Below are 24,719 nucleotides of genomic sequence, written 5' to 3' on the forward strand. Positions count from 1 at the left end.
TGTCATTCTTTCCCATCCCACTCAAGCAAGGACTTAAGGATTTGCTGCCAAGAGACGTTTCTCTCTGCTAGGTTTAAACCTACCGCCATTCACATCTTCCAGTGAATTATTTTAATTGGATTTCTTTTCACCCTGCTGAGAGGCAGCTGATTGAAATAATAGCTAGCTATTAGTGTACACTTATATGCTCTAAGGTACTGTGCTGAAAATCCCACGAAGTTGGTACTATTCCCATTTAACTGTGGCTAAGAGAAGTCAAGTAACTTGCCCAAGGTTGAACAAGAGCTAGTAAACGGGGGAGCTGGGATTTGAACCCAGAATGTCTGAGGCCAGGGCCCATGCTCTTAACTGCTTTGCTATGGGAAAGAAGGTTAATCAGAGAGAAGTCATTCCAGAACACAAAGGAGGCCCTCAGAGAATGACAGGCCAAAGAGGGGAAGCTGTTTTGGAGGGAGTTGGACCAAGTGCTTGGAAGAAAGTGATCTCCAGCAGATGGAGGAGACAGAGAATGGGAGGCAGGGACACCACATTCAAACCTGCCCACTCAGGCAGTGAGCGCAAAGACCAGCCTAGTCCACGCACTCCTGAGGCCTGGTGTCTGAGCAACAAAGCAGTACGACAGGACAAGGGCTGCCTTCCCCGGCTGGGCCCGACAGTTGGCTTGTTTGTCCCAAACTAGTTCTAGCAGGGCTGGGGCTGAGTGAAAGGCCTAAAAGCATCTTGGCCCAGAGAGCGCCAAAGGCCCCTAAAAAGTTAGCACACAGCCAGCAGAGAAGCAGCTGGTGACTGCCCACCACAGTGCTGCCGGCCTGATTAGGCCCAAACGTGGGTGGAAGCCAGGAGGGGATTACTCCAGCTCCGAAAACGAATCTGCTGAGCCCACAGTCTCACAAGAGGAAGATGGCCGGGTGGAAGGGGAAGTTCCTCCCGCCTCCCAAGGTACTGGCCTTCTCTACAAGGACAGTGTCTGGACAGGCCTCCGCTATGCTCTAAAACGGCTGTGAGAAATCAACTGAGGTCTAACAAAGAACCAAAAGAAGAACAAGGAGGAGATCACAAGGACGAGGGCGTTGGCATGACACAGACCTTGGTTCTCACTAGATATGAAACCTTGTAGGATTTACGCCGTATTTCTGAAGCCAAGAGCCCTTTTCTAAAGGGGGAATCACACAGTGGCTTACACAAAGTAAAGCTCAATAAATAATAGTCACTCATAATAATAAATACATAAATGCAATAAAATGTTATTAGAACACAAGCACTGTGAAGAAAGATAAAATGAAGCGGCATTCTTTAGCCAAGAGAATGTAATCACAGTTACAGTAACAGCATACTAAGTGTTGACTGTTAGGTACCATGCTAAGCACTCTGCATGAACTGTCTCAGATGAGTCAGCTGACAGCTCTCTGACTTGGTGTGGCAGGCTGAATAACGGCCTGCCAGAGATGTCCACATCCTAATTCCCAGGACCTGTGAATATGTTACCTTACATGGCAAAAGGAACTTTGCAGATGCGATTAAGGATCTGAAGATGAGGGTACCATCCTGGATTATCCGCTGGGCCCAATGTAATCACAAGGGTCCTTCTAAGAGGCTGGCAGGAGGGTCAGACAGAGACTGGAAGATGCTACACTGCTGGCTTTGAAAATGGAGGATGGGGCCAGAAACCAAGGAAAGTGGGCAGCTTCTTGCCACTGGAAAAGGCAAGAAAACTGATTCTCCCCCAGAGCTTCCAGAAGGAATGCAGCCCTGCCAACACCTTGATCTTAGGACTTCTGACCTCCAGCACTATAACATAGTAAGTTTGCATTGTGTTAAGCCACTAAGTGTGTGATAATTTGTTACAGCAGCAATGGAAAACTAATATAGTTAGGAACAAGTTTTTACCCCCATTTTTCAGATAATGACTCTGAGGCACAGTGTGGTTAAGTATCTGTGCCTAGTTGCACAGCCAGCAATCCCAAACCAAGACTCAGAGGCGGGCAGTATGTCTCCTGTGCCTAAAGAAGAGAGAGGCCTGATCCTTGCTGGTTTGGGAGAAGCCTGTATAACCTGAAACCTTCTGGAATGGCTTAGAAGATAGGCTATAAGTTGCATAAGGGCCCCCTTCACCTTCTGCAAAGGCAGGTTCTAGACAAAATGGCAACAAGGACCTAGCTTATGGCACACATACACTCCCACCACTTCATACTGAGTGACGCAAAGTCAGAAGCCCCCCTCACTTTAGACTCCTCTGCAATCATCCACGGGGCTGGACAATTCAAGGAAGCTCAAGACTCAGCAAAGTATGCCCTTGGCTCTGCACAAACCCAAAGTCCAACAGCGGGTTCAACCATCCCTAAGACAGGCTTTAGATCACCCAAAGCTCTGGGCCTGGGGTGCTTCCCGAACCTGTCCCAACCACTTAAGATAAACCCTAGTAAGCATTCTGGCCTCCGACTGATTTGCTGTTATTACTAGTATTCGTCATAAGAGCTACCAATTATGTGCCCGGCACTGTGTTTCACAGGGATTACACTGTTACAACAGAGATGTTACCATCCACCCACACGTTAAAATGAGGTAGCTGGGACCTGGAGAAGGAGGTTAAGTAACCTGCCCTGGAACACTCACCTAGTAGTGAGTCAGAGTTGAAACCCAAGTCGGCCTCATTCCGAAGTCCTTACTTTTAAGCACTATTCTAAAAAAATGTCATTAAAAAATAAAATGGTGGGGGACAGGAGGTATAAGTACTCCATTTGCACCCAGCCATTTCAAAGCAAGCCAAGCCTTATTTCCCAAAACTGGCTGCATATCAAAACCACCTGGAGCACTTAGACAACACACCCATTTCTGGCCCTGGCCCTGATTTAGGGAATCAGGAACTCCAGGGACGGAGCCGGGAAATACTTACTTTTGACAAGCTCCCTGGCTCTTCTGATGCAGCCCAATCACAGCTGTGTTCAAAGTGGACTCATCTAAAGGGAGCATGTCCAGTCCTCAGCTGTACCAGGCTGGCCCAGAGAAGTGGCCAATCAGACATGGAGATCCCTGGTCGGCATCTAACAGGCCCCTCAAGGTAGTTCTAGAGCCTCCTTCTCAAGAATTATTGAGAATAGACTTTCATTTATCCAAAGCAGGGGGCTACTGAGAGAATTTAGTAGTCCCTTGTTACTAATTTGGTCTAATTCTAGTTTGAAGAGTTGGCCTCAACAAACAGCCAAAAACATTAGAAACAAATAACATTAGTGGGAAGCCTCAGCCATAACACTTACATTCACTGGAGAAAATAAGGAGAGGCTAATCTCCAAAGCATTTATCACTAGGAACTTAAGCAACAGAAGCCGGTATACAGGTTATATAAGCAAGCACTTGCTACACCGTGGCTTTATCAGAGACATCGCTACAGTCCCCAGAGCCAAGTGGTTAGGAATTCAGTCACAAGCCATGGGAATCCTTTCTTTACTACTGACCAGCTGTGTTACCACAGGCAAATTAATTAACCCCTATAAACCCTGGTTTCCTCAGCTGTAATAGGGGGATAATGAGAGTTCTTACATTCAAGAGTTGCATGAGAATTCATTTGATGATCTGCAGGGACCACAGCACTTGGCCCATCCACAGGAAGTGTTCAGAAAGGTGTGCACACTTTGCCACTGTCCACACCACCGTGCTCACATCTCACAGTCACCCTGCTGCAAACGGGTGACCCTCTGCAGGAGTGAACACAATAGTGCCCAGATCACAGAGCCGGGAAGAAAACCATCCCATCCCTCAGAATGCTGTCCTCCCCACCACCAGCAACAGTCACTGATTATTAAACAACATAAGGCAGTGACCTGGTCTGTCCCAGTCACTGCAGTGTCAGTAGCACCTCACACTGAACCTGCCAATGGTGCTTGCTCCATACAAATTTGATGAATAAATGCAATAACGAAGGAAAGAAATAAAAAACATTGCACATTCACACACACAAAGACACAAAACCCATGTGCACTCTCCAGCACACTGCCATAGTTAGTTCACTCTGTACCCAAGAGGGCGCTAGGCCATTTTTGTCATTCTTCCCACTTTACAGATGGGGACTCTGAGGCTTACAGAGAAGAATTTGCCCCAGGACACACAATTGGTACATGGTGGAGCTGGGAACCAAACCCAGGTCACGTGACACCAAAGTGCCCGTCATCTCCATGCCAAACCGCCTTCCTGCTTTCCCCTGCCCTTCTCTGCTACCACAGCCCACCTTCCAACAGCTTCACAGTGTGGCATCTTGAGCTCTTGGAGCCTTACAGTTGGACGAATGTTGGGAAATTATCTAGTGCTAGTCCAAAACACTCACTTCACAGAAGGCACAGAGAGGTCCAGAGAGGCAGGCACATACCGGAGGGCACCCAGCCAAGAGGGCGACGCTGACCCCCAGGCACGGTTCTTTCTATCACATTCTCACTTCAGCACCTTCTGCCCACGGTAAATAAATCCTGACATAAACTCCTTCCTCCTTTCCATATAGTTTAGAATACATTCTGTCCTAGTCCATTCAGCCTGCTGTAACAGAATACCATAGACGGGGTGGCTTATCAACAACAGAAATTTATTTCTCCCAGTTCTGGAGGCTGGGAAGTCCAAGATCAAGGCACGGGCAGATTTGGTGTCTTATGAGAGCCTACCTCCTGGTTCACAGACGGCAGTCTTTTTGCTGTGTCCTCACATGACAAAAGGGACAAGGGAGCTGTAGGGGCACTAGCCTATATGCCCTTTAAACTATATGTCCTTGAGGCTCCTTGTCTGGCCACGTGCCAGCACCAATGATGGTAACAGTCCGGGGCTTGGTTAAACCAGCTGTTTTCTCCTGGGAGAGTTAGCACAGAGACCCTCGCAGTCTGAGGGAACACGGAGGCCCTCCAGGGGGGGCTCTGGTCCTTGGAAAGTGGGTCATACAGGGACGATCCCCCTTGGCAAGCATGGAGCCTCTGGTCCTCTGCCTACTTAAGCAAGCTTCTCTCAGGGGGCGGTAGCGGGTGCACATCTCCTGTCCAGCCGGCAGCCACTGGATCTTCTCTGTAACTCACTCCCCAATAAACCCATATTTCTCATTCACTGTCTCCAGGTCTTTTCTTTGGTCTCTCGGCAAACTATCCCACACTGCTCACTCAGCCGGGCATGTGGCGGAACGGGAGCTTTCTGGGGTCTCTTTCATAAGGGCACTAACCCCATTCATGAGGGCTCTGCCCTCATGACTGAATCACCTCCCAAAGCCCTACCTCCAAATATCATTGCATTGGGCATTAGGTTTCAACATGCAAATTTTAAGGGGACATAAACATTCAGCCTATAGCACAGTCCCTGTCAGGGAGGTCTGGATACTGCGGAAGCAGACATCAGAGACTGCCATCAAATCCATGATGATATATAAAAAGTAAAAACGGAAACTACAGCTCCATTTGTACTGAGTGAGATGCTTTATAGGTCTTATTTCATCTAATTTTCACAACAACCTATGAAGTAGCAAGTATTATTCTTCCCATTTAATAGATGAATAAACTAAAACTTAGAGAGGTTAAATAAATTGCCAAGGTCACACAGTAGTTAAAGTAGTAGAGCCAGAACTTAAACCCAAGGCTGGCGCTGTTAACACGCTCCCACTTAACCACTAGGTGCACGGCCTCTCATTTCACCCACCACAGGAAGCCCTTGAGTTGTGTCTGTGGGTGCCTCCGAGCTCAGGAGTGGGGACTCCTTAACGCAATGTTGACCTGAGCAAGGCACACTGTAAAGCGTCGACGGTGTGTACGGTGTGTTTAGCCCAGTCCCAGGAGGGCTGCAGGACTGTAAGAGCGCTGGACAGACTGAAGCCTTGGGCCCGAGTGATTATCAAGTAATCAATCAGAAAAGGCTTCCACCCTCAAAGAGCTCAGTCATGTGGGGAAGACTGAGGTCACACACATCATCACCTACATAATAAGTTATTATTTATTGTCTTAACTGCTATGAAGGAAACACACAGAGAACTACGAGAATATGTAGCCAGGGGCCTGACTTGGTGTAAATGGCTGGGGAAATCCTCCCTGAAGAAGTGACACTGAGTTTGAGGACAGAGAACAGGTAAGAGTGGTTAAGCAGGAGGAAGAGAAGGAATACTGGAGGAGGGAGGGGTGCCGGGTAGAGCCTTCTCTTCCTGTCCACTCTGGCTCTTTGCTCCAGCCCCTACCTGCATATACGAGACAAACTGTGCAGCTGACACTGACTTATGTGGCTCCTTTGGCAAAGGGTCTGAATGTAGTCCCCTACCCACTGTGCCATCAGAGCGCCAAGCAAGCCTGGGCATGAGCTCAGTCAGCCAGAGTCAACACGCCTGGGCACTGATCACTGACCCCACTACTGTCCAGCGCTGCCAGCAGGTGAGGAATGACATCCCAGCTTATCAAGGCCTCTGTGTAGCTTGTTATAACACTGCACCTAGGAAACAGTTTCTTTAGGAACCACATGTCAGGGAAGAGCAGAAAATCTAGAAATCAGTCAGAATCCTAAGAACATAATCAAAGGAAAACACAGGCCAATGGTCTTTCCCCGCAAGCCAGGCTGTGAATTTTCAATTATGACTCAAAAAGCTCAATGGGCAACACCTGAGGAGCCTTTGCCTAGGCCACAGGTCAAAAGCCTGTTTCTGCATGCTGAAGGCAGTTATTCACATTCCAGAATGCCACTTCACTCATCTTGCCATCAGACATATAACTTGTCAAATATAAATGTTCCACTACTAGTGTTTTATTTGATGCTTTATTTCCCAGTTAGGCAAGGAGCCAGTCTGCCTTGTTATTGCTGATTTATGTATTTTAGGAAAAGCCTACATGTATTTCCTTGTTTTAGCCAAATAAAATAAATATTCTGACTATCATGGGATCAACTTGCTCAATACCTATGACATAAGGCCACGTTCTCTAGTTTAAAGAACAGTGAATCTGCAGTCAGACTGGTTGGGCTACTATCCTTATCCTAAAGCAAATCCCTTTCCTTCTTTGGACCTGGCTGTCTCATCCAGTAAAACGAGGGTGTTGATCTAGACCAAGATCAACCAAACTCCCAAACCCAAGGATTTGACGTTGGAATTCAACCAGGGAGTATGTTAAAAATACAAGCTCTCTAAATCCTCAGCCCAGGCAGGACGGAGATCCTCCTAGTGCTAACATCTCATGACTTTGTGAAATAGGGCTGAGTAGATGAAAACAGAACTACTTCCCCATAAGTGATGGATTTCTGAATTTCAATTCCCTTATGGAGTCAGTGCAAAGCAGAGGTAGCTCAACACTGATAGAGAAGTTTGCCAAACACTGGCAAATAGCACGCATATACTCCACAGGTCACCAAGAGCCTTCTAAATTTGCTTTCCAAGCTGCCTAGTTACTAGAGGTTTAACCAGACAGGCAAATGATTGTCTACACAGGGGATTCTTCACAGGGTCCATAAACTCTCTGCAACTATATGTAAAATTTGTGTGTGCACAAGTGTCTATTTTAATAGAGAGAAGGTCGACTGCCATCATTCAGTTAAGAACCCCAATTCTGAAGACTGTCCTGATATAACTCTTAGGCCGGCCAGGCAGAGGACATGGTGCTGCTGGAATGCAAAGGGGACAAAGACATAGCCTCTGCCTTCAAAGAGTGGCTGCAGGGAGGGATGGTGGGGAGGGAGAAGTTCACAAGTAAGTCAGCCCCAAAGCAGAATAAGAAAAGCACCTTCAGAGGGGTGTTAGCAAGGCATTTGGGAGTGCAGAGGAAGTGTGTGTCTCCTTCCTGCTCAAGCAACCAGGGAGAGTTGGCAGTTAAACTGGGCCTGGGAGCATGGAAAGAATTGTTTTGAAAAATATATAGAAATGAATATGGTGGGCAGGATGAGCATCATTCCAGAGGTGTCACCAGCTGACGCCCAGGGAGAATTCAGCAAAAAGGAAATAACTCATTTGGATTACAGAGTGTTGGAGAGTAGTTCTTTGATACTTCTTAATATAACAGACGCAACTTCAATTATACCATTTGTAATTTGGCTATGACGCCAATTTAAACCTGTGTACTTGATAAATAAATGTTTCTTAGATAATGAGTAAACACAGCTGGCAACCAATGGTTCTCAAGCATTCCTCATAAACCTTGTGAAAGAGGTTTCTACCCCATTCTACCGAGGAAGACAGCATAGACAACATAGCCTGTAACTGTAATCACTAATTTGGGGAATCATGAATTTCTTTGCACATGTCCATGGTGAATGGCAAAGGTCTACTGCTGTATAAAAAGAGAGTGAATAGTACAGACAACAGCTAGGACAAAATATTAAAGAAAAGTGTTATCTTCATTTATTAGGCCCCTGAAGATTGTTGAGTGTCAATACTACATAATTATACTTGGGCTCTAAGAAGCTTAATCCTGCAAAACTATGTAAAATGGACAAGAACAGGGAGGGTGGCAGAAAGGGAAGCAGTTGCCATGGGTAGAGGAGCCACGTGGCCAAGTGCTGTGACAGGAAAAAACCTCCAATGAGCTCCACGTGAGGCTCTACATACAGTCAGAGAGGACCACTGAGACAGGACTGAAAGATGCTCACCATACAGCTTTAAACTCGGGCTCCACAAGCAATGTGGTACTGATAAATAAATAATGGAGGTGACATCAGCAAGATGGCAGAATAGGAGGTCCCCAGCCCTAGTCCTCTCACAGAAACACCAATTTAGCAACTATCCTCAGACAAGAATGCCTTTGTTAGAATCCCGGAACCTAGGGGTAAGGTCACAGTGCCAAATTAGAGCACAAAAACTGAGAAAAACTACATTAAAAAGGGTAAGAGGAATGGTTTCACTTTATCCTTGATAAATGGATAATGTTTTAATGTATCTTGTAATGACTTATAAATAGTACAGATGTATGGCATTATCTTTGTGTGCATTAAAAGCACTAATCTCTTAAAAGATAAGCAGACTAAATTTTCATATTCCTGTTTTGAAATTCTTTCTTTTTTCAATATATGGGAAGTCTCAAAAAGGGAAGTGCTCAAGCCTCCCTCAGGTTCTGAGCTTATTTCAGATGTCCAGTTAAACGGGAACGAGAGCATAAGGTAGGGTGGTGCCTGGCAAAGCGAAGAAAGGGATGAACTGAAGCCATGTAACACGGGTAGCCTGGAGAGGACTTGACAGCTACTTGAGGATGGGAGTCAAGAACGATTCTGCAGTTTCTGGTCTAGGTCACTGGGAGGACAATGGTGTTATTAATAGAGGAGGTCAGAAGAAGAAGTGTCATGGACGAAAAGAACATGAGTTCCACGATGGGTGTGAAGGACCTTCTGTATTCTTTTTGTCTGTCTGGCTTAAATGAGCCAAAGTGACACCACTGACAACACTGCTCCTGAGCAGGTGTGACGGACAGTGAAGATCCTCAGCTCCCTCTTCTGCCTTGGACCATGGAAATGTAAACCATCAGAGAAGCACCTCTGCAGTTCTCAGGAAAATCACAAATCCCTTTAGATAACTGAGTCATTTGTCACAGATTTCCTTTAAAAATCCCCCTCTGAACTTAGCTCACAGCAGGTGTTACATAAGCAACACTGATCCCCTATAGGGAGGCCTCTGCAGAACAGAGGAAGAAGGTGGGGACCTAATGCCATGGCCAGATTTAGTTTATAGTCCATGCTCCCCATTCCAAAGACCAAGGGTATTCACTGTCCCACACCACCCACTCCTGCCAAAAAAAAAAAGAATATAGGATATAACCCATAGAATCAGAGAGTGAAGAAGACCCTGAGATCATCCCAGCCAACCGACTGTTTTCACACATGAAGAATCCAAGCCCTGGAGGAGAAAGCACACAGGTACTTAGGGGCAGACACAGACCTAGCACTGGGGTCTCCTAACTCTTCTTCCTACCACCTAGGAGCAAATCAAGACTCATGCTCACTTTCTTCATATTCAGGGCACAGCACCTTCACCTGCAACAGTCGAGATACATACACGCAGGGCATGTAGCACTATCGGCTTTAACTGTTGTATGGACAGAGAAGCCTGGAGGTGGATACAGAAAAAGAAGAGGAGGCACATTCTCCACGCATGTTTTACTCAGTTTCCCTGCATCTTATAACAATGACTCACATTACTAATTGTATTAGTCAACTAACCACTTTTAAGAGAATTAATATCAGTAAATATTTTTGTTTATATGGGATCTGAAATCAGTATACAGGGTTTAATTTGTTTAAAGAAGGAAGGAAACCAAAATCATATGTTCACTCTGGAATAAAACATGTTTTGAGCAAAAGAAAAAAACAGAAGCCCTCACTGTGACTCACTACTCATTTTGTAACATGCTCATAAGAAGGAAGCTTTTTCATGATCCGTAAATCACAAAACCTCAAGTCAGGAATTAAATTTCAAAAAGAGCATTGACTGTCTTGACCATTTAAGCATTATTAAAAGCCTTATTAAGGCTAGAATTTACAGGAGAAAAAAACAGATAAATCAGATTATGTTAAGAAAAAACAGATAACGCTACATAGCTCACATTAACATAGGGTTTTTAAGTTTGCTTTGAATAATAATCTGGGAAGGAACCGAGGCAACCAAGGCCCTTCTGCTCATGTAAAATTTTAATTGAGGAAGAGAGAATTATCCAATTACTTTCATCTCAACCTTAATTTCCAAAGGAAAACTTCTAGAAACAGACAATGTTAAAGAAGAAGCTACATCTGGAGATATGATTGGATAAGGATCAGATCCTTATAATGACATCTGCTTAATAATTTCAAGTAATCTATCTAGAAATTCCTTAATCTGCATTGGAAACTGCAGTTTTGCTTGAGTTATACGAGAGAGAGAGAAAATATATGTATACATTTTTTAAGCCAAAGCTATAAGACCTTTCACATATTCCTAGTGAGAGTAATTACCAGAACAAGACCATATGGAAAACAATTTAATAACATCTATCAAAATCACAAATCCATATATCCTCTGACCCAAAAATTCTACTTCTGGAAATGCATCTTATAAATAAACTTGCATACATATAAGGTTATTTACAGCAGCAGTATTTGTCAGCAGAAAACTGGAAATAGCCCAAATGCCCATTAATAGGACACTTGTTAAACAAATCATGATACAGCTCTACAGTGGAATACCATGTGTCTGCAGAAATGAATGACGAAGTACTCTATGTATTATATGGAAAGATCTCCAAAATATTAAGTAAAAAATCCAAGGAACAAAAATATGTGCGTTATATGCTACCTTTTGTTTAAAAGGGAAGCAGGGAAAAATAATAACCTATGTTTGCATTTTCTTCTAAAGAGAATTTTTTAGACATAAATTAAAAATAAAGAGATTTTGGAAGGATACATAAAAAACTACAGCGGTGGAGAATGAGAAGGGAGGGAGGTATTTCATTAGGTATCTTGTCATTCTCTTTGATTTTTGAACTATGTGAATACATTACCTATTGAAAAAATTAATTTTCAAATAGCAAAAGCTATTTAGTTAATGCTCAAAACATTTCATTAAATAAGGTGCTTTCTTATAACAAAGAAAGCAGAGATTTCAGCATATCCTCAACCAAATCTGACCTTTGAATGTTTAAGCAAAATATGAAATTAGATGACTCTCGTCCTTACTTCTTTAAAAGAAGTATTCTTTATATGTCTTGCATAAATGTAACACTTTTAGTACTTCAGTCTAAAAATAATCCCATTTCAATGTTTTCAAGTTAAATCTGAACTTGGTTATTGGCATAAAAACTGGTCAAATTCCAGCAATGCAGTTACTTTTCAGAGCTTTCCTATCTCGCCACAGCAAACACACAGACCTTTGTCAGAATGGTTCTTCCTCCCATGAGGGATTCGGTGAAGGCAAAGAATATACCCATCTTTTGTCTCGACCAGATGTTCCTCACTAGGGAATCCCCAGTGAGAGATAATTTCACTCTGTGGAGCAAAGGAGAAGGCAAGATGTCAATGATATTCTCCAGGTTTTATTTAAGAAATCAATTGTTGGGGCCGGCCCCGTGGCTTAGCAGTTAAGTGTGTGCGCTCTGCTACTGGCGGCCCCGGTTCGGATCCCAGGCGCGCACCGACGCACCACTTCTCCGGCCATGCTGAGGCCGCGTCCCACATACAGCAACTAGAAGGATGTGCAACTATGACATACAGCTATCTACTGGGGCTTTGGGGATGAAAAAAACGAGGAGGACTGGCAATAGCTGTTAGCGCAGAGCCGGTCTTCCTCAGCAAAATGAGGAGGATTAGAACCGATGTTAGCTCAGGGCTGATCTCCCTCACAAAAAAAAAAATCAATTGTTATTGAAATTTTAGCCTGCTCAATCTAGTAGCCAACATCCCATCACAAAAGCCAATCTTCCACTTGTTTTACCTATGTGTTCTACTCACAGGTGTTTGGTTAAACCTTGGTTTCACCATTCTAGCATGTTCCACACCAAGTGTGTCTAATTTTACCACAGTTTTGCTCTTCTCTGTCTCCATCCTGGCTCCCAGGCACAAATAAACACTCATTTTTCTTTTCTAAACATGACGGCTAGTACTGTGATCTACCACTTTCCTTGTTTTAAGAGGTCCTGTCCTGGGAAATAAAGCATAAAAAGTATTCACCTGTTTTTTATCAACGGACTAATAAGATTACACTAGAATGTCAAGGTGGAGTTGAACAAGAAACAATGAAATGGTTTTGGTAATCATTTCACAATATGTACACATATCAAATCATTATGTTGTACACCTTAAACAAATACAATGTTATATGTCAATTATATCTCAATAAAACTAGGGGGGGATGAAAAATAAGGAATTATGATCAAATTCACCACTCCATAAGGAAAGATCCATGGGGCAATTGTTAATCAGGAGTTCAGTGGGATACGGAGAACTCAATTATCCAGAAGATTTAATGCAAATAAGTGCTTACTATCCTCTTTACCATAAATACTTGAAAGGATTTAAATTTATCACTCTTACAGGAAAATAATTAAAAGGGGAGGGCAAAAAAGAAAAGATTTGGGACAAGAAATAAAATTTAACCTTACGACTCTGATATCAGGTCAGACTCTCTTGGCTCACGATGAATTTATCTTAGTCTCTAAGGCTGCCTAATTCTTCAGTTGGGTCACTTCATTGTTTTAAAGTTGCTGTTTTCTTTAGCAATCTGTATTTTCCCGATATTTTATGCCTAAAAGAGGTATTTCCAGGTTTTTTTACTTAAGATTAATAACTTTGAAATGTTTTAATTACTCAAGGGATTATTTTTGCTTATTTGTTCTAACAGAATTTTTTCCAGATACTTTGATTTTTGTATTGAACTGTGCTCCCTGGACATTGCTAATCATAGTCCTTACTCAATGTATCACTAAAGCAGCACTCAATATTAACATTCTTGCACAGTTCTGACACTTTTTTATTGTTGTTTAAACAAATTCAGTGAGACTTAAAAATGAATTTATAAAAATATCACTTATCTTATTAAGAAGTATATAGTTTTACCAGTAAAATGAGGTTTGTAAAACACACATTACCTAGTGGGAAAAGTCTAGCAAACTGAACCTAAGATTCAGAGAACATGAAAAACATAATGAGATATAAAGAGAATAGAGTTTGTGGCTTCATGTAGCCATATAACTGGATTTAAGAAAATCATGAACATTTGTCACAGATGCATTTTAAAAGCAGATAACTTTGAGAAACTTACCACAGTCATATTTGTTTCAGGATCCACAGTTTTCGGCCTCCATCTGGACGCCTCAGCATGCAGCGTCCCAAGGACCAAACAGACCACCAACCCCAAGAGCCGCATTCTCATTCTGTTTGAAACAGTCTATTGTTATTTGTCCAACTTTTACTACACAAAATTATGTTGGTATATAACACTCCCATATAAAGTTCTGAACCTGGTTTAGGTCAAGTAAAAGTTAGGTGAACAGCAAATATGAAACAAATGACTGCAGCCATATCTGGAATTTAAAACATGAGGAATTCTTTTTTACTAGCAAACCTCCTCACCCACCACCTCCAGTTAACATGTGACGTTTGAAGCCCAGCACACCCACTCACCTCCTCACCACAAGGTTGCACAAATTATTTCTGGAGAAGAGACCTAGAAGAGACTAGGTTGAGGAAAAGGAAGATCAGCAAAATTCTGGAGCCTGTTAACCCCCCACCTTTTCCCCTGTAATTGTGATTTAAACATTTTTAAAGATTTTATTTATTTAATTTTTTCCCCCCAAAGCCCCAGTAGATACTTGTATGTCATAGCTGCACATCCTTCTAGTTGCTGTATGTGGGACTCGGCCTCAGGATGGACGGAGAAGTGGTGCCTCTATGCGCACCCGGGATCCGAACCCGGGCCACCAGCATTGCAGTGCGCGCACTTAACCACCAAGCCACAGGGCCGGCCCATGATTTAAACATTTTTAAGTTTGGCTAATATTAGTTCTTGTCCCCCACTATCTACTCACTTCCATTCTTCCCCAAAATTAGACATCAGGATACAAACTTGTCATCCAAGGAAAAAAAGTGAAATGAAAAAAAGAAAGCCTACAAGAGAAACAGAAGGAAAGAAGACCACTCCCCTCTCCTTCTGAGAGCCTCCAACCATCAACAAAGACCATCTAGCTCCTGGAAGTGATGGCATAACGTCAGAGCATAGCAAAGACCTTGGAGATGGATGTTACAGGCCAAGTGGAGTGAGTCTCCCAAGGACACCCAGGAGGTTAGAGGCAAAGGTGGGACTACAGCCCAGGCCTCCTGTGTTTTTTTATTATTTATTTATTTATTTATGGCAAGGAAGACCAGCCCTCAGCTAACATCTGTTGCCAATCCTCCTCTTTTTGCTTGAGGAAGACTGTCCCTGCGCTAACATCTGTGCCAGTCTTCCTCTATTTTGTATGTGGGTCGCTGCCACAGCATGATGAGCAGTGTGTAGGCCTGCGCCCGGGATCCAGGCCTATGAACCTCAGGCCACCAATGCAGAGTGCAGGAACTTAAAACACTACACCACCCGGCTGGCTCCTCCGGCGTTTTTCTAAACAAATACAATCACTTAAAAAGATACATGCACGTACACCCATACAAAGACTTGTATAAAAATGTTTATAACAGCTTTGCGTGTAATAGTCCAAAACTGGAAAAACCCAAATGCCCCAAATGAGTGAATGGATAATGCTGAGTACCACTATAACAATAACACGGATGAATCGCAAAATAATTATGGCGAGTGAAAGAAGCCAGACCAAAAAAAAAAAAGGAACAGGTACGATTCTGTTTATATAAAACTTGAGAAAGTGCAATCTAATCTATATTGACAGAAAGTAGATCAATGGTCTGAGGAGATCAATGCCTGAGGAGAAAAGGGACGGGAGGAAAAGATTACAAACGGGTTTGCACAAGGAATCTTCTGGGGGTGATGGATAGGTTCATCATATGGAATTTACTGATGGTTTCACAGGTGTATACATGTGTCAAAACTTTTATAAAATTGTATGTTTAAACTATATCTTGTTGGGGCCAGCCTGGTGGTATAGCGGTTAAGTTTGCACGCTCTACTTCGGCAGCCCGGGGTTCACTGGTTCCGATCCTGGGTACGGACCTAGGCACCACTGATCGAGCCATGCTGAGGCAGTGTCCCACACAGACCAACTAGAAGGATGTACAACTATGACACAACTACCTACTGGGGCTTTGGGAAGAAAAAAGGAAAAAAGGAGGAAGACTGGCAACAGATGTTAGCTCACGGCCAATCTTCCTCAAAAATATATATATATATATATATATATCTTGTTATTCTATGTCAATAATACAATACAGCTTTTTTTAAAAGACTTGTGCTTAAACCGAGTATTCCACAAATCTTAAGAAACTGCTTCTCAGAAGATTGCAAAAGTGAACCGACTCCTTTCTGTTGATGCAACTCCTGCTGGTGCTGCAGCTATCTTCCTCCAGGCAGTGGTGAACCCTGAACTTCCAGACCAGAGGGAATGTAATCTTGAGTCTGCACTGGCACAGCAAGCCCATTGCCTTTCCTCACCACTTTATATTTCTTTAAGGTGGTTGGGAATGGCTGTACAGTCCCGGGCTACCTTTTATCAAAAATACAACCTCCCAGAAGTTCATTACTACTAGGCAATAAGAAGTAGATTGAAAGGAATAATGAAAGGTTATAACCACAATTTAAAAACAACGAAGCATCCGGCAGTGGCTGCTTTCCATTCAGCGCCTATCCTACAGACCCTGGACCAGCTGTCCACAGAGGAATCGCCATGAGGGTACAACAGCTGAAGCTACTCAAATAGAAAAGTCACCCAATTAACTTTCCCTTCCAACACAACACGAAGCAAGTTTCTCCACCTACTAGTCAAATGATTCTCATAAGGATGATGACTGAGAAGTTCAAACGGAGAAAACCCCCCTCCAGCCTGGATTCCGCATGCTCTTCTGGGCTCTCTAAGCAACTTTATCTCAGTTCCTTCCATATTGTAACAACCCAGTTAAGTGCTTGTCTGCCCTCTTTTCACCCCAGCCCCAAGGCAGAGCAGGTGACTTAGTCAACTTTGAACCCCCAGGACCTACTGAAGTGCCACGCACATATTAGAAGCACAATACAGATGTTGAAATACGGGACAGGGGCAGTCCAACAGTTCAGTGGCTTAAGAAGAGCCCCAAAGCAGCTTGTCATTTAGCTTTCTAATAATAATTATTATTATTATAACAACAACAATTTCGGCTCCCATTTAATCTCTTGCTATGCGCCAGACACCGCTTGGGACCTACTATGTTAATTACTCCTCCACCTACTCTATGCAATACCATTAAATCCTTTTTTCAGGAAACTGAGGTTAAGTACTGGAAGCAAAGCGCCAACTGGTTAAAGAGATCACCAGGACCGATGCCAAAGTCCGCTCCCGACCACGCCGCAGGCTAACAAGTTAGAGGTCGGGCAAGCTGCCTGAAGGAGCTAACGGGAGCAGAGGACGAGGAAGGAGAGGAGCCGGGAATCAGGAATTCTGGCTGTCACCGCAGTCCGAGAGCTCTGGCAGCTTCATCGAGCGGCGACTGCGCTGTCCAGGAAACCGGAGGGCGCCCGGGCAAGGGCGGGCAACTTGAGAGAGCCCCCGACTCCTGCTCATTGGGAGATGCCTCAGGCCACCGCCCGCAAAACAGGCATCTGCAGGTGCTCCAGGAAAGACGCGCGCCGGGGGCCCAGGGCCTTGGGTCCTGCAGGCTGAGCTGCAGAGGCTCAGGGGCGGCGGGGCTGACCCCCCGGGGGCGGCGCACGGCCCTCCCCGCGGAGCCCGGGGAGGCAGGCCGCGGCGGCCGCATCCGCACGCGGCGGCGCAGCGGGAGCAGACACTCACCTGGAGCCGTGCTCCCCCGCCGCAGTCCAGAGCCGCAGAGCCCGCTCGCGGGGGCCGGGGCGCGGGGAGGGCACCTGGAGGGGGCGGAGACGGCCGGGTTGGAGGACAGGCGTCCGCACGCCGCTCAGGCTATTCGCGACGCCCGTCAGAGCAGCCGGCCAGCGGGAAGCGCGCGGAGACTCCGCCCCCGCCCAGCGCCGCCGCTTCGCAGCAGGTCCGCGGCCCCCGAGGAGCATGCGCCGTGGGAGGGCTCGGGGCTGCGCAGCCAGGCCTCAGACTCCGCGCCTGGGGCAGAGCCCGAGCTCCACCTGCACGCGCTGCGGCCTGGTCTGTTAGCGGCTGCCCAGGAGTCCTGCAGGGCCGGCGCCTGGCATAGAGTACGTGGGCTCTATCGATGAAAAGACATTATATGCTCCATGTAAAGCGCTTAGCATTGTGCCTGATGCACAGTAATCTTGCTGTACATTTTATTTTTATTACTAAAATGCCAAGCATTATTGAGACACTCGGGGTATAGCAGGCAACCAAACAAGGTCCCTGTTCTCCTCCTTACGTTCCCATGGGAAGAGACACACCACGAATAAATAACCATATAATAGAAAGTAGTACAAAGTGCTATGAAGAACAATAACACAGACTAAAGAGATAATGGAGGAGGATGCTGTGTTATGTGTAGGTAATTAGAAAAGCACTCTCTGATGAGGTGCCATCTGAACACACATAGAAAGGTGACTGAGACCCATGTAGATACTAGAGAAAGAGCATTCTAGGGTGAGAGAATAGCATGTGCAAAGGCCCTGAGGCAGGAACATTCCTGGTGGGTTCTAACAAGAGCAATGAAGTCAGTGTCACTGGAACAAAATGTGCTTGGTGGAGAGTGATAGAACATGAAGTCCTAGAGGTAGCTGGGTGCCTTGGGGGCCAATTGTAAAGACTTTATTCTTTCTTCAGATGACAAGCCAGGGGAAGATTTTCAATAGAAAGGCAACATAATCTGGTTTACAATTTAGAAAGATCACTCTGACTACTAGAGTCAACTATGGAAGCAGGGAGACTAGTTAGAAGGCTGCTGTAATAATCTGAGCAAGAGTTGATGATGGCTTAGACCTGAGTGGTGAGAGCATTGGAGATGGAGAAAAGTACTCAACTCCAGGTATGTTCATGAGGTCCAGCCAACAGGATTTGCTGGTGGTTGGATATAGGCATGAGAGAGAAAGTGGTATCAAGGATGGCACTAACAGGTTTAGTATAGTGGGATGGCCATGAATTCAAATGGAGAAAGTACCAAGAAGAGCAACTTGGGAAAGAAATCAAGAGTTTGTTCTAGATGTGTTGATTTTGAGACCCTGTTAGAGAACTCTATCAGCTAAGGCCCCGTCAGGAAACAGAACCCACTCGGTATTCCACACAGAGGCAATGGTCACACACTAGCGGAATTTCTGGGAAGACAAACAGGGTTTAGGCAGGCCCCACAGAGACTAGCAACGGCAGGAAGGGCTGAGGCATTATTGGGGGAAGATGTCACCACAGACCAGAGGCTGTAGTGTTGAGCAGCAGATTCTGCCAGAGACACTGCCCAAGGCAGAAAGAAAGGAACTCAAAATACTGTGGCTTTTCCTTCTTGCTGCCCTCTGATCTCCCACCAGCCCCTCCTGCGGGTCAAATGCGGCCTGGAGAGGGCTGACACAGGAGCCTAAGAAATGCAGCCTGCAGGGGTCAGACCCCTCCCCCCTCTGCAATACAAAGTAGAAGAGAAGAAGGACAGAGAATGGGTCTGGAGACAACATGTCAAAGATCAGCACTAGGATATATAGGTCTCATGTTCAAAGTCAAGTTCCAGGCGAGAGAGAGAATTAGAGACAGTATTTGAAGCCATGAGACGGAATGAGGTCTCCTATAGAGCAAGCATAAATAACAAAGAATGTACATAGAGATTCAGAAGAGATAAAAGCTTAGAAGACAGTGAGGTTGGAGGAGAGCTGAGTGTTGTACTTGACACCAAGTGAAGAAAAACATTTCAAGAAAGAGAAAGTGATTGGTCTACACTAAATGATAGCTTGAGTGAGGTGAGCACTGAGAAATGAGCATCGGATTTAGCAACATTTCTGTGTATCAGACATTGTGCTGAGCCCCTTACATATCATGTCTCATTCAATCCTCAAAAGTACCTCCATATCCCCATTTTACAGGTGAAGAAATGGAGGCTTAAAAGGTGAAATATATTGCCCCAAATCACAAAGGTAGAAAGACATGCAGCCCAAAATGTACCCCAGGCAAATTAAATCCAGGTGGTCATCTATGAATGGATGAATAAATGAGAATCAAGAAGCTCCTTCACCCAGGTAAGGGGGGATTTTCCCCACTTCCTGCTTTGGGCCATTGTAATCCACAATACGTGGTGGATGACCCTTACTTTTACTATCAAGAGAAAGCTTTATAGAAGACAGGAGGTACAAGGTGTTTTGTGTGTGTGCGTGTGTGTGTGTATGAGAGAGAGAGAGAGTGTGTGTGTGTGTGTCCGCGTGTGTGTGTGTATGAGAGAGAGAGAGTGTGTGTGTGTGCGCGTGTGTGTGTGTATGAGAGAGTGTGTGTGTGCGCGTGTGTGTGTGTGAGAGAGAGTGTGTGTGTGTATGAGAGAGAGAGAGAGAGAGAGTGTGTGTGTGTGTGTGTGTATGAGAGAGAGAGAGTGTGTGTGTGTGTGTATGAGAGAGAGAGAGAGTGTGTGTGTGTGTGTGTGTGTATGAGAGAGAGAGAGTGTGTGTGTGTGGTTGTGTGTGTGTGTTTGGGATGGGCACCTTATAAGCCAGACTGGTGGATCAAAGACTGAAACCATACTAATAGCAGTTCTGCTTCCAGCCGAGTTGAAGTAACAATGACAAGATTTACTCTCCCACCTTAAACAACTAGCAAAATAAAGTATGAAACAATGGTTTCAGACACTGTGTAGTCTGAAAGACAGTATAGGAGAGCAATCCCTGAGAAAAGGAACACAAATGAAGTGAGCTCTGCAATTGCCCCAGATTTCCAGGCTGCAGTTCAGGGAGAGGGGAACCAAGGCAAAATCCAGTGGCTTCTCTGAATGAAGGAGATGGATGAGAATTCAGGGAGACTAAAGCAGTAGAGTCTGCAGGGCAGAGTCCTGGAGTGGAGAGAGCTGCAGAGAGAGAGAGAGCGCTCCAGAGATCTGCAGAGGGTTCTTTCTCCTCAAGTCTTGGGCTGAGTACTAATTGGAGCTTGCATGTGAAGAAACTACACAAGACCAGAGAATAAACCACCTGAAAGAAACAAATGGAAAAATCCCCCAAGTCCACACAGGACTGGTAATAGTTCAGGTTACACCTGGCCGGAGTGTGAAAACCTTGTAACATACAAGGCACTAGGTAGAAGATTCATAAGAATATTGCCTATTAGAGCAAAATTAGCCCTGGAGTAAGGCTGCTTAAAAATGATACCTGACATAGACCCCCAGTTGACTTTCACCAGAGTGCCAAGACAATTCTATGGGGAAAGAATAATCCTTTCAACAAATGGTGCTTGAACAACCAGAGACCTGTATGCAAAACAGTGAACTTTGACCCTTCTCTCATATCTTATACAAAAATTAACTGAAAATGGACCATAAACAACTTTGAGAGCTAAAACTATAGAATTTCCAGGGGAAAAAAAAAAACCAGGAGAGAAAGTCTTGGGTTTGCCAAAGATTTCTTAAATACAACATAAAAAGCACAACCCATAATCGGGGCCGGCCCCATGGCCTAGTGGTTAAGTTCAGCGCACTCCGAGTTGGCAGTCTGGGTTCGGTTCCTGGGCACAGGAACAGCGGCCATGCTGTGGCAGAGACCCACACACAAAATAGAGGAAGATTGGCCACAGATGTTAGCTCAAGGCGAATCTTCCTCAGGAAAAAAAAAATCACACTCTATGAGAGAAAAAAATATCAATAAATTGGACTTCTTCAAAATAAAAACTTTTGTTCTTAAAAAGACACTTTATATCCACAATGAGATACCGCTTCATACCCACTAGGTTACTATAATCAAAATGATAGATAATAACAAGTGTAGGTGAAGATGTGGAGAAATTGGAACCCTCATATTCTGCTACTGGGAACGTAAAATGGTGCAGTTCCTTTGGAAAACAGTTGCTTTGGAAAACAATCCGCAGTTCCTCCAAAGGCTAAACACACAGTTGCCATATGACACAGCAATTTCACTCCTACATATTTATCCAAGAGAAATGAAAATTTATGTCTGCATAAAAACTTATACATGAATGTTCATAGGAGCATTATTCATAATGTCCCAAAAGTAGAGACAACCCAATGTCCAGCAACTGATAAACGGATAAATAAAATGTGATATAGCCATAAAATGGAATCTTAGTGAATAATAGAAAAAACAAAGTATTGATATATGCTACAACATGGATGAACCCTGAAAACATGGTAAGGGAAAAAAACCAGTCACCAAAAAAAAAAATCGGTTGACATGAAATGTCCAGAATAGGCAAATTATGTATAGAGAAAGTAGATTAGTGGTTGCCTAGGGATGGTGGGGGTAGGAGGGATGGGGAGAATGTGGGTTGATGGCTAAAGGGTATGAGGTTTCTTTTGCAATGATAAAAGTTTTCTAAAATTAATTGTGGTGATGGTTGCACAACTCTGTGAATAAACTGAAAGCCATTTAACTGTACACTTGAAATGGGTGAATTGTATGGTATGCGAATTATATCTCAACAAAGCTGTTGTTGAAAACTTTATAAAAATGATGAGATGTGCTCCTTACAATTTAATAAGAAGGCCAAAACCCAATCAAAAATGGGCAACAGATTTGGACAGGTCACCAAAGTGGATATATAGATGGCAAATAAAGACATGAAAGTGTGCTCACTATCATTAGTCATCAGGGAAATGCAAATTAAAGCCACAGTGAGACACCACTATTCTACCCACCAGAATGGCTCAAATTAAGAAGTGTTGATGAGGATGCAAAGTAGCTGGAAATCTCACACATTGCTGCTGGGAACGTAAAATGGTACAACAACTTTTGAAACATTCTTAAGAGTTTATACATATGCCTACCATATGGCCGAGCTATTTTACTCCTAAGTATTTATCCAAGAGAAATGAAAAGTATTTGTACACAAATGATCATAGCAATGTTATTTGTAATAGGCAGAATTTGTTTAAAAAACTGGAAACAACACATATACCCAACAACAGGTAATGAATAAACAAATTTTGGTATGTCCATACAATGAAATATTACTCAGGAATAAAAAATAATAAACTATTGATGCACACAGCAACATATATGACTCTTAAAATAATTATGTTGAGATCATTGAGATGATGACTATGTTGAGATAAAAAGCAGACATACTGTATGATTTCACTTATAGAAAATTCTAGAAAATGTAAATTAACCCACACTGACAGAAAAAAGATTAGTGGTTGCTTTGGGAAGGAATTTATTTTGCAGGGGAGAGGAGGTTGGATTACAAAGGGGCGTGAAGGAACTTTTGGAGGGAATGGATATTTTATTATCTTGATTGTGGTGACATTTTCATGGCTATATACATATGTCAAAACTCATCAATATGTACACTTTAAATATGTGCAGTTTAATCTTCATCAATTATACCTCAATAAACCTGTTTAAAAATACTAACTACCGTTTACTAAGCCCTTGCTATGTGCCAGATACAATCGTAAATAGTTCACATTCGTTATCTTGTTGAATCATTAACCACCCAACAGAATTATTTTTCCTCTTCTGCAGATGAGGATACAGAGGCTAAAGGCATGAAGATAGCATTCAAACTCAAATAGCCTGATGCCAAAGACCCAGTTCTTATTCGCTACCAGAGAATGGCAACCTATTTCCATTCATCACTCCTTTTTGAGTGCCAGGCACTCTCTTGGGTGTTGGGGATTCAGAACTGAACAACACCTGGCTTCTGCCCTCAGAGTGTAGCTGAGGAGGCAGAGAGTTGGGGTACTGGAGCCTCAAAACAAGAAGGCCCAGCTCTCCTGGCCTAGGTAGGTGGGAGAAAGATAGGCTGAGCTGTCTTCCGCCATTAAAACTGAATCTTGTCTCACCCTTTGTTGCCAGTAGGTGGCAGCAGTTCCCCCAAGAAAACTCCGGTTCTACATTTGGGCCTCACCCGGAGAGGTCCTGCCCCATTCTGGTAATTAGGGCCTTGGGGTCTGAGAGGCCTTTGGCCCTGCTTTTCCCACCCCCAATCCGTCCCACCCCCCTTACCCTTACACACATTTCAGTGCTTAAGAGTCCCAGGGACTCCATCCCTTGTGCTCAGTAAATTCAATAAATTCCCAAAAGGAGGCAAATTTAAAGGTACCTAGTTTTGTTCTGTTTCCATTGGAAGCTCTGGTAAAAGGCTTATTGGCACGCAGTTGAAAGTACTAGGTAAAATAGATTTGAGGGTGAGGGGAAGGAGCTGTGACAGGGAGAATCAACAGAGTTCAGGAATCCTGGACACCCCAGGCTTTGACCTGAGAAGGAGAGCAAGGGCTGCTTCTTCCTTTTCCTATTCTGGGCTTTCTCATTACTTCCATCACAAAAAGTGAATGGTGGCTGGCAGTGGCACATCCCAGCACCAGAAGAATTTCTAGAAATGATTGCATAAGGGCCCATTAATTCCCCACACTAATAGCCTTTGATTCCCATTAGCAACATCTATGGACACCTACTAAAGACCAAGCCTTGAGCTGAGGACACGGAAATGACTAAGTCTGAGCCTTCAGTGCCCTCCCACGTGACTGGGAGTAACTGGGCATGTTGCCTAATCCAGAGGTCATATCCAGAAGTCCTCAGATGTGTTTCATTTGCCAACCCAGCTGGGCCCTCAGAGTGATCTAGAAATTTGAATTAGTGGCCATCAATTAGAAATCAGAAGAGCAGGGTGGGCCAGTGGTACAGCGGTTAAGTTCGCGGGTTCTGCTTCAGTGGCCCGGGGTTCACTGGTTTGGATCCTGGGTGCAGACCTACTCACCACTCATCAAGCCATGCTGAGGTGGCGTCCCACATAGAAGAGCTACAACTCTACAACTATGATACACAACTATGTACTGGGGCTTTGGGGAGAAAAAAGAAAAAGAGAAAGATTGGCAACAGATGTTAGCACAGGGCCAATCTAAAAAAAAAAGAAATCAGAAGAGCTCACATAAAAATCCATAATATTGTCTTCTCTTGAAAAACGTAAAGGGCTCCTGGGCCCTCCTTCCCGCATGACAACAATGTGCTGAGTAGCAGATGTCACTTTCAACTAGGCATGTGCTCTTCCAAGTGCCACATGCCCACCACTCTTCTTCACTCTGGGAGGATATTTTGCCTG

At 44.1% G+C, this 24,719-nt stretch overlaps 1 protein-coding gene across 4 annotated transcripts in view; it reads right to left on the bottom strand.

Annotated features, from left to right (window-relative positions):
* The window catches only part of LIPA (lipase A, lysosomal acid type), a 39,463-nt gene extending 21,928 nt beyond the window's left edge, over positions 1-17,535 (bottom strand). Inside the window, exons 1-4 of one of the 4 annotated variants that reach the window (XM_087432232.1) lie at positions 17,364-17,535; positions 14,065-14,107; positions 13,703-13,814; positions 11,814-11,931 (exon numbers count right to left, since the gene is read on the bottom strand). In XM_087432232.1, the coding sequence (XP_087288358.1) occupies positions 11,814-11,931; positions 13,703-13,813 (229 nt within the window). In that variant the 5' untranslated portion in view covers position 13,814; positions 14,065-14,107; positions 17,364-17,535. Of the gene's footprint in view, positions 1-11,813; positions 11,932-13,702; positions 13,815-14,064; positions 14,118-17,363 lie in introns of all 4 variants that reach the window. The other 3 variants (XM_087432231.1, XM_087432230.1, XM_087432233.1) reach the window with 3 other exon arrangements.
* Between the last annotated feature and the right edge of the window lie 7,184 nt (positions 17,536-24,719).

The sequence above is a fragment of the Ceratotherium simum genome, chromosome 6, assembly GCF_057802395.1.
Source record: "Ceratotherium simum simum isolate JZ-2026a chromosome 6, ASM5780239v1, whole genome shotgun sequence".
Classification (NCBI taxonomy): domain Eukaryota; kingdom Metazoa; phylum Chordata; class Mammalia; order Perissodactyla; family Rhinocerotidae; genus Ceratotherium; species Ceratotherium simum.